The sequence below is a fragment of the Phoenix dactylifera genome, chromosome 18 (genome assembly GCF_051530095.1).
Source record: "Phoenix dactylifera cultivar Ajwa chromosome 18, Ajwa_hap1_PhDact_Kaust_v1.1, whole genome shotgun sequence".
Taxonomy (NCBI): Eukaryota; Viridiplantae; Streptophyta; class Magnoliopsida; order Arecales; family Arecaceae; genus Phoenix; species Phoenix dactylifera.
Window position 1 is genome coordinate 4,704,381 of NC_143207.1, and position 10,411 is coordinate 4,714,791.

General features: G+C 44.4%; 1 protein-coding gene across 1 annotated transcript; it reads left to right on the forward strand.

Annotated features, from left to right (window-relative positions):
- Positions 1 to 7,105: 7,105 nt before the first annotated feature.
- Positions 7,106 to 8,377, forward strand: LOC103697861 (uncharacterized). The gene is made up of 2 exons (XM_039120094.3): positions 7,106 to 7,413; positions 7,496 to 8,377. Exons 1-2 carry the CDS (start codon positions 7,222 to 7,224, stop codon positions 8,201 to 8,203), a joined length of 900 nt encoding a protein of 299 aa, XP_038976022.3. The 5' UTR covers positions 7,106 to 7,221; the 3' UTR covers positions 8,204 to 8,377.
- The last annotated feature ends 2,034 nt before the right edge of the window (positions 8,378 to 10,411 follow it).

Here is a 10,411-nt window from a genome sequence, read left to right on the forward strand (position 1 = left end):
TTGAACTACCTCGGAGTCGGCTCGGATTTTGTTGGGGTCGACTCGGCTGACTTGGGAGTCGACTCGGGAGTACTTAGAGTCGGCTCGGTTCTCAGGATCCGAAAACTATTTCTCTGTGTTTTGAGTTGAACTGCCTCAGAGTCGACTCGCACTTTGTTGGAGTCGACTCGGCTCTCAGGATCCGAAAACTGATCCTCTGTGTTTTGGCTTGAACTGCCTTCTAGTCTTGCTTTCCTCTGAGAGTCGACTCGTACTTAGCTAGGAGTCGACTCGTAACCTTCTGGAGTCGACTCGGTTGCAGGGTCTGAAATACATCGTTCTGTCTTTCTTCTGCTACCCTTTGGAGTCGACTCGGAAACGTCGGGAGTCGACTCGGCAACCATCGGAGTCGACTCGAACCCTTCTGGAGTCAACTCGCTGACAGGGTCTGAAAATCAACTTTTCTGTCTTTCTGTCAGTTCTCAGTCGGAGTCGACTTGTAGTGTACCGGAGTCGACTCGAGCATGTGCCAGAGCTTCTGAAACACTTGGAGTCGACTCGTAATCTTTCGGAGTCGACTCGAGCTTCAGACTTTGGATCAAACTGAGTTCCATACTTAGCCAAAAAGTATTGAACCAAAGCTAGAGACACTTAAACATAAATTCATAAATATTTGGCTGAAACATTAGATTAAATTCATTAGTATAAGATATACTCAAATGCTTTGAGCTCATCAAAATCAAATAGGGTTATAATCAATCACTCCACACTATTTAATAAATCACATAGGATCACTCCTTATCTATCAAGATCGATAGATTTCATATAGATGCATGCCCTAATCCTACAGTAAACCTACTGCAGTCAATCTGCACCACAATAACCCAAATGGCTAGAGCTCATGTTTATGTGCTCGTCAAACTACAGCAATCTCACTGTGAATAGCTGAAGCACCGCAGGTCAAAGAACCTGTCACACTACTGCAACATCAAGTAAGTCACTGACGAGTGGATAGACATCCAAGTGACTACTTGCTATGGTCACGCTCAGTACCCTTGTTCTCTAACAAGCACTTGCACAATTGCCCCAGTGTCCCCACACTGTGGACTCAAGACTCGTCCATCAAAGAAAACGATCAGTGCACTAATCTCTGCGGATCAATCACCGTCCTCATGATGATCCATCGATCAGGAGTAATTCAGAAATTAATCACCAATGACACATGCCTCAAATTTTCAACTCTTCAGAATATGTGTCATCATCTTATTAATTTTTTGGATGATTCATGGACACATAAGAACATGAATGAAAAGAATGCCCATTCTAATAAATTCATTATTAGGTCAACTACAAATTTATGTCCCAGAACTAAATAATGCGTCAGCCAAATTGGCTTCTAGGGCATACTTCTAACAGCAGAATGGAATGTCTGAACCTCTAGGTGCAGTTAGCGTATGACACAGTCCCTCTATCATGGATCCTGACATTACGGAGGTTATGGATAACTCATCAGACCCCATCGTCTGTCATATGTCTCTAATTTATTCGACTTCTAGTTTGAGATATGAAAATTTTTTTTTCCAAAATACCTGGCCAGGAATTTATCAAAATCAGTCTCATAAATCACATAGGATCACTCCTAATTTATCAAGATCGATAGATCCCATCTAGATGCAACCCTATTTTAAAATGAACCTACTGCAACCAATCCGCACTACAAGGATTCGATTGGCTAGGGCCCAAGTTCACATGGTCGTCAAACTATAGCAACCTCACAATGAATAGCTGAAGCATCGCAGATTAAAGGATCAATCATACAACTGCAGCATAAGTAGTCACTGACGAGTGGATAGAGATCCATGTGACTACTATCTTTGCTCGCGCTCAGTACCTTGTTCTCTAACAAGTACTCGCATAATCACTCCAGTGTCTCTACACCATGGACTCAAGACTCATCCATCTGACTAAGTGATTTGTGCACTAATTTTAGCGGATCGATCATTGTCCCTCGTGATGGATCCATCTGTTGCCCAAGGAGACAACCCAAGAGGAGAGGGTGAATTGGGTTTTAATTAATTATTGACAAATTAAAACTTAATGAGTAATTAAATAAATCTATTGCAAGCAGGTTAAATAGATTACTAGATGTAGTGAATGGAGAGAGTGGAAGAGATAGTTAATCAATACAAATACAAGAGACTTTATAGTAGTTCGGAGCCAACTCTTGCTCCTACGTCCACTCCCCAAGCCACACTTGAGAGTTCACTATAATTTCTAGGATTACAGCCGGTTGTTTTACAAGTTCACAACCCAACTTGTTGTTTTCGCGAGATCACAACGAACTCGGTCGGTTTTCACAGGCTCACCGACTAGAACCATCCGATTATTTTTTCGGGATCACAATCAAACTCTTACACCGTTGGTTTTAACTTTAGCTCACTAACAAATCTTACCACCCTTGATTCAATCCTCTGATTGAATCAAGTAAGAAAAATAGTTTGGGAAAATCACAAGAAAAGCTTCTATAAAGCAAATGTGAACAATATTAATAGAGAAAGATTAGAAGCCCTCAAACAGATTTTGAAAGGGAAAGTAGGGGCTTCTCAATTTCTGAGTCTCCTCTTGAATGCACAAAAGATTGAATGACAGTAGTAGAGCCTTGATTGTGAAGGAAGTACTTGTTGGGTTGAGTTGAATGCACTTCTTCCTTCTTTTACTTGTATTTTCTCTCTAGAGGATCTTGGTGGTTGAAAAGCTTTAATGCACACAATGGAATAGCTCAATCCTTGTCCACTACTGTTTACTCTGTCTATTTAGACTGTTCCCAACGGAAAATAGCCGTTAGACACTGATTTGTAACTGTTCTGTACAGTCTGCATAACTTGACAATGTATCCGTTGGGGTCGGAGTCGACTCGCTCGATCTGAAGTCGACTCAGCTGTTGTTGGAGACGGCTCGCCTACTGTTCAGAATTTGAATTAAAGTGCTGTTCCGTCCTGGAGTCGACTCGGACCAAACTTGGAGTCAACTCGTCAATATCTGGAGATGACTCGGCACTTTTGGAGACGGCTTGTTCTCAGGGTTCCAAAAATTCATTTCTCTGCTTTTCTCTCTCGAGTCGACTCGGGTTCTCTTGGAGTCGACTCGGCTCTCAGAGTTCGAAAAGCCGATCCTCTGTCTGTTGATCTGAACTGCCTCGGAGACTCGCACCTTGTTGGAGTCGACTCGGCTGACTTGGGAGTCGACTCTAGAACACTTGGAGTCGACTCGTTCACAGGATCGCCGAAAATGGTTCTCTGCCTTTTGGACTTGCTTTCCTCTGGAAGTCGACTCGGACATAACTGGGAGTCGACTCGCCAAACATCGGAGTCGACTCGGTAACAGGATCTAAAAACCATCACTGTCTTTCTGTCTGTTACTCTTTGGAGTCGACTCAGAACCGTCGGAAGTCGACTCGGCAAGCATCGGAGTCAACTCGAAATCTTCGGAGTCGACTCGGTGACAGGGTCTAAAATTCATCTTTCTGTCCTTCTGTCTGTTCTCAGTCGGAGTCGACTCGTAGTGTACCGGAGTTGACTCAAGCTTGTGCCAGAACCTCTGAAACACTTAGAGTCGACTCGCAATCTTCCGGAGTCGACTCGAGCTTCAGACTTTTGGATTGCCCCTCACTCATAGAACATCCCACTTGGGTTGTCATGATCTTTAACTCTTGATTGTGAGATCAATAAGTACTATTGGAGCACCTTGCTCTGATACCACTTGTTGCCCAAGGTGACAAGCCAAGAGGGGGGGTGAATTGGTTTCTCTTAATTTTAACTATCTTACTTATGTCAATTGATGAGTTAGTAGAATTAAACAAAGCACAATACAAACAACAAGAAGTATAGTGGTTCGGTGCTCTCCTAAGCACCTACGTCCACTCTCCAAGCGACCCCTTGGGAATTTACTAATCCCGCGGATTACAGTTGGATTGTTTTTCGGGCTCACAATCCAAAAACCTTTACACTTTGGTTTTTCGGATTCACCAAAAACCTATGTTGGTTTTACGGGCTCACCAACGAACCTATGTTGGTTTTCCGGGCTCACCAACGAACCTTTACAATTGGTTTTACGGGTTCACCAATCAACCTACACCGTTGGTTTTGCGGGCTTACCAACTAACCTTTACAAGGAGTTTAATAAACGAAGTAAGAAGATTTAAGCTCCTAGATGAGCAAATATAACAATATAATCTACAAAGAAGAGTTTAGAGAATAGTTATCGCTTGATGTGACTTCTCTCTTCTTTGTCAAGGATGCTTCACTCTTCAAGGGTGGATGGAGCTCTTAATGACTCTTGGAATCTGCTCAACCACTTTCTTTTGACTCTTGAATGAAGCACTTGAATGAAGAAGACTAGGACACTTTGTCTTTCTTGTGTACTCTTTGATATTTTGCAAAAGGATGTTTTCTCTGATGAATAGTGCTACTTTAAATAGTTTCCTTCATCCATTGGACAAGCCCCAATGGTTAGAATTCAAAAACTAGCCGTTACTCACTGTTGGAAGGACAAAAAGTACTTCTGCAGAACTAGCCGTTATACTTCTGCCCGTGCTTGAGTCGACTCAACCTTTTCTTGGGTCGACCCAATTTTTACTTGGGTCGACTCAACCTTTCCTTGGGTCGACCCTCTCAGAACAACAGAAACTTATAATTCAGCCTTCCTTCACTTGGGTCGACTCAACATTTCTTTGGGTCGACTTAAGGTTCAGTTGGGTCGACTCAACTTTCACTTGGGTCGACCCTCTCAGGATTTCCAGAGAACCTATTCTGTCAATGTATTCTGTCACTGTCTTTGGGTCGACCCTCTCAGTGTTTGGGTCGACTCAAGCTTGGGTCGACTCAACTTTCTCTTGGGTCGACCCTCTCAGTGTTTTCAGAGAACTGTTTTCTTGAGGCTTGAGAGGCTTGAGGTTTGGGTCGACTCATGCTTTCCTTGGGTCGACCCAACTACTGTTCATCCGTGCCATTTTTGTAGAAGTGTGCCAGATGCTTTCTTTATGTGCCGGGGTCGATCCAATCAACCTTGGGGTCGACTCAATCCACACTTTGCTGCAACTCAAGGTTAGATTCATCCATATAAACAATGAAATGCATCTTTATCTTATTATACGAATATAATGAGAGTAACAGACTTATAAATGAAGTATCGAATTAACTTGTAGCATACTCTTGATTATTGTTTGTTAATCATCAAAATAACACTATCATCCTCAAACCTTTCGATCAATATCGAGTCAACCATAAATATAAAAACCTATAGAGGTTAATTGCCACCAAGTGGAGTTAAAATTTCAAAGTGATTTCCTATGGTCATTATATCCTTAGAAGACATTGAAGACTTTAGCTTGTCGATACTTGTCTCATGTGTATTGATAAGGATAAATTCAAGCTCTTCAAAGGCAAGTTGGATGTTCTAGATCTTCATCCTTCAACTTGAGGGGAAGTTTTAAATCCATCATGTTCACACTGGTTTGTATTTGAATAGTCATGGTGGTAAAAATTAGTTCTACTATAACCAAGTTCTACTGTAACGTTTTCTACAAATCTATACGGGCATTTAATAACATTCTTTTCTCTTCGATTAACATGGTATCACCTATAAACAACATACAACATTTTATGTCTTTTAGAATATTAGAATTAACATGAGAAAAACGTTAGCTTTGATCCTCTTTTTTTTTTTGAGAAGGTTAGCTTTGATCCTCACTACAATCTTAACTTGACTGGACATGCAATTGTTGTATGAAACCATAATGCTTATAAGTACCCCAATATAGATATCTTCGACAATTTTAATGGGTCAATTATGCACACATTTCTTTTTTTATTAAAGCTATCAAATTATTATACCAAATTATCTTTGTTAATAAGTTATCATAAGTTTTTTTAGGTCAGCAAAGACCATATAGTAGTGATTCTTTTCTTTGCGATATATTTTTTTCTATCAATTATTAAGAAGATAACCTCTATGTCAATTTTTTCAAGCATAAATCCAAATTCATTATTTAGAGCATCATTGTTCTTCTCCATCCTTGTTCATCTTTGTTCAATTATCTTTCTCCATAGCTTCATAGAGTAGCTTAAAAATTGAACTCCATAGCAACTAAAGCAATTTTTTACATCCTCTTCATTCTTATTCCATAAAAAAAAAACTTGGACTAATATATTGAAAAATGGGCACAATCATTCCTGTTGTTGAAAATGTCAAGCTGTGAATCATAATAACAAGGAAGCTTCCAATTTAGACGAGAAGGATTATAAGAAAGCCTTGAATTTTATCCAGGACAAAATGCAACTTATTTCATTGCCTTCATATCGATATCTTATATGTGGTGACGGAAAATGCTGTATAAAGCTAAATAGTAATCAAACAATTTTGCCCTCAATACCACATGTTTTGTTACTCCATAACATCTCTAGATTGGGCATGAAATTCCTAACACCACCACAAATCATTCTCCTAATTATGTACTTGAGACAAAGTTGAATATTAAGCATGCAAACCATCACATGAGGGTGTTTCTGTTGTATGACCTTTGATCAATCACTACTCACTCATTTCTCATCAAATTTTGATCATTCCAAGTTCTGTGAACCCCTCTGTTTGGCTACCGTCAGATCCAGTCAAAAAATTTGATCAAGTTGCCCAATCTTTTCATCAAGAGGCTAAAAACCTCACAAAACTCGCATGAAACCTTGTGCACAACCAATGTAGTTTTGAAGCTGAAATTCTTTCTAACCACTGTACCAAATTAAATAATATTCATGTCATTGGAAAGCTAAGTTCCAGTGCTTCAACATGGTTCAAACCTCACTAAATTTCATTAAACACAGCTCAACTTATACCTAGAAAAACAGAGAGCGAAAGCACACCCCATCCTACCCCATACCCCTGCCTCCACTCTAGTCCAAATCTCAGCTCATGCACTCAACCAACCTAATCCGTCGATAGCCAGATGATCCAACGGACGACATTTAAAACTATGAGGGTAAGGATCCGAATAAACTGGTAGCGAACCAATCACCGCTCACCTCTTGCCTACCGTTTACCCCCTCGGTCCGTATTTAAATCCTCATCTCCTCCCTGTTGGCTATCACCTCTCATCTGCACGCCCGATCTCTCACCACTTTCTCATTCGTTCCTCTCAGAAACCCTAGCCCTAATTCTTCTCCCTTCTTGTTTGCTCTCGAGGCCGTAGGCATGGCGGCGGAGGAGACCTCAGCGGCGGCGGTGGAGGAGACAGTGAAGGATTCCGCCCCGGCGGAGCCCGCGGGGGAGAACCCGCCGGCCAAGACTGCGTCCAGGACGAAGAAAACGAAGGAGCCCAAGGCCAAGAAGCCCTCCGCTCCCAGGAAGCCCCGAGCTCCTCCTGCTCATCCCCCTTACGTGGAGGTGAGACCTCGTCCATGTCAGTCCATAGCTCTCTGTTGATTTACATGGATCTGATTTACTTGATTGCGTTATGAAACCCTAGATGATCGGAGAGGCGATTACATCGCTGAAGGAGAGGACGGGGTCGAGCCAGTATGCGATCACCAAGTTTATTGAAGACAAGCACAAGGCTCACCTCCCTTCCAACTTCCGCAAGCTCCTCCTCTTCCAGCTCAAGAAGCTCACCGCCAGCGGCAAGCTCACCAAGATCAAGAACTCCTACAAGCTTCCCCCCGCCCGCCCCCGTGCTCCAGCCAAGCCTGTCTCCGCCCCCCTTCCGCCCAAGCCCAAGCCGAAGCCGAAGCCAAAGCCTGCCGCGGCCGCCAAGCCGAAGCCGAAGCCGAAGCCGAAGACCAAGCCCAAGCCTGCCGCGTCCGCGAAGCCGAAGCCGAAGCCGAAGACCAAGCCGGCGACGGCCGTGAAGCCGAAGCCCAAGTCCCCGGCCGCGGCCAAGCCCAAGGCTCCCGTTGCGAAGCCGAAACCGAAGCCTGCGGCGAAGGTAACCAAGCCGAAGGCGAAGGCGCGGCCGGCGAAGGCGGCCAAGACCTCCACCAAGGACACGCCAGGGAAGAAGTCCGCCGTGCCAGCGAAGCCCGCCGCCTCCCAGAAGAAGACCGCCGCGCCGGCGAAGTCCGCCGCCTCCCAGAGGAAGGCTGCCGCGGCCAAGGCGGCGCCGAAGAAGGCGAAGGCCGGGAAGACCGCGGCTAAGCCTCCGGCGAAGAAGGGCCCTGCTAGGAAGGCCAAAAAGTAGATTTTTATTCCCCCCTTTTTTTTTTTCTATTTTTTAACCTTTATTTTCCGAGGGACAGTGGTTTGTAAATTTAATGATGCGGTAGGGGTATGTATGGTGTTTTCATACCTTTGTTTTTTTTATTTTCTTTTTAAGAGAAGGAAAAAATATTTGCACACCACTCTTTTATCGAAAGACTACTCCTTTCCGTTTTTATCTTTTTTTTTCTTGTTCCCGCTTTAACGCTTGGGGAAGTGGTTTCCTACGGGTGGGTCCCGCCTTACGTGGGAATGGTGGTGTTGTGGCACTCGCACTCGCAGGTGTTGGTATCTCCGCGCGCCAGCGCTGGTGGTGGGGGCTCAGCTACTGGGAGCAACGGTTGGTGATTACGAGGGCAGTAATGGTGGCATGTGTTTGCGTGATTCGGCAACCGTTTTATGCGGGTATTTTGATATTTTCACGCCCTCCGTAGCTAACGAGAAAGTTTATTGGTAGTTAGTGCCACGTGTCATGCAGGAGTTGGTGCTTTGTGCTGCATTTCCGTCAGGTCTTGTACGGACTCTGCCAGTTGATCAATAATTTCTTGCCATGTGGCATGGAGTCTGATTGGGACGAGTGTTGTTGGAAGCAAATGATCTCGGACGGTTTTCGTTGTAATTCTTTGAATTCCGATCAGTTGAACTCTCCATGATAAATTATTGGCATAATTGGGTAATGATATAGCCGGTTCAAAATCATATAATTGGCCGATTGATTGAGTTGGCGGTCCTCCATAAAGAGGATGCCAAATATTGCTGAAAATTAGATTCGGAAGTGGCTGCGGACCGAGGAGGAACTTCGATTATGATGCGGTGGCGGACGACTGTCTTCGGCAGACCTGCAAAAAGTATGGGTTGGGATCCGGCGAAGGCCCTCTGATGCTTAAGTCAGAGAAGGGCTTTGGAGATAATGAAGATAATAGAGACGTTTTTTGGTCAGGGGAGAAGATCCCCCCTTAGAGCTTTCCCTCTTCTTATAGGAGGGGATGTAGTGGTCACTCGCAATCGGGTGTGATTGTGCGAATAAATGAGTTACCTTAAATAGCCCGAGATTTCGGGCTAGCTGGCGATTGGTTGAAATTGTGTGACTTCAAATGTTGACAGTCGTTGAGGCGGAGATTGTGGGACTTGATCTCGGATACGGAGGACTTGACTCCTTCATGTGGACGTTACGATGTAGGGGTCGGCTTGATTTTTGGTGGAGTGGGAATCGGTTTCTCTTTTTGACTGGGTCTTTCTTAGCCTTGAGGTCAATCGAGCTTAACTCAGCTGAGACCATGCCTGCCGAGGTCATGCCTCCCGAGGATAGGCCTGCCGGGGTTGTGCATGCTGAGGTCGGGCTTGTTGAGGTCGGGCGCGCTGAGGTCATGACTGCCGAGAGCATGCTTGCCGTCGTCACGCTACGGATTTTGGTGCTTTGACCATGTGCTTCGGGTGATCCACTTTTCTCCCCAACACTACCCCTCGACTTTCGAGTTCGAGCCGCTCCGAGCTCGAGCGAAGGAAGTAACCATTTCTGTCATGCTGATGAGATTAGATGGCTTTAATTTATTTTGTCGTTTCGAAAAGGAGGGAAAAATGCGCTTTTTGGGGCATTTTTAATGGGAGCATGAGGTGGCAGCTTTTTGCTTTTCGAGGTGACTTTGAGCTGCGGGTTCATGATGAGACTCCAGTATTCGAAGAGACGACTGCTTCAATTCTGCTTTTAAAGTGACGATTTAGGTTGATACGCTGGTTCGGTTTCTGAGGCCAGCACGTGGCGTGATCTGAGCAGGAGGCGCGGCTTGCTCTCGTCGATCTGGTCCGTTGGGGGAGTCTATATAAGGTTCAAGCCAGCCCTAAAAACCTTCATTTGGCTGCCATAGCCTTTGTCTTCTTCTTCTTTCATTTTCTCCTTCCTCCGATTGTTATTTGGTCTTCCTTGGAGGTGCTTTGGGGTGTTTTTTGGCGATTTTTCTTGGTTCTTCATTTCTGACCATCAGCCTTTCTAGCGAGGACAACGGTAGGTCTTCTTCTCACGTTCGCTCAGAGGCCTACTTTTCTTTCTTCTTTGCTTCTCCATTCTTCTTTTTAATACTGTGGGCGAGACAATGTCGGGCGGCGCTTCTCCTCTGTTGGGGCTCCTTCTCGTGGGAAGGAGCTCGGGCCAGACGTGAGCCATGGTCCAGACGGGGTCGGGTCAAACCTGACT

Excerpts from the sequence above, each read along its gene's own strand:
- LOC103697861 (XM_039120094.3), top strand. The coding sequence starts at position 7,222 with ATGGCGGCGGAGGAGACCTCAGCGGCGGCGGTGGAGGAGACAGTGAAG. Across the intron at positions 7,414-7,495 it reads CTCATCCCCCTTACGTGGAG|ATGATCGGAGAGGCGATTAC; the intron begins GTGAGACCTCGT and ends ATGAAACCCTAG.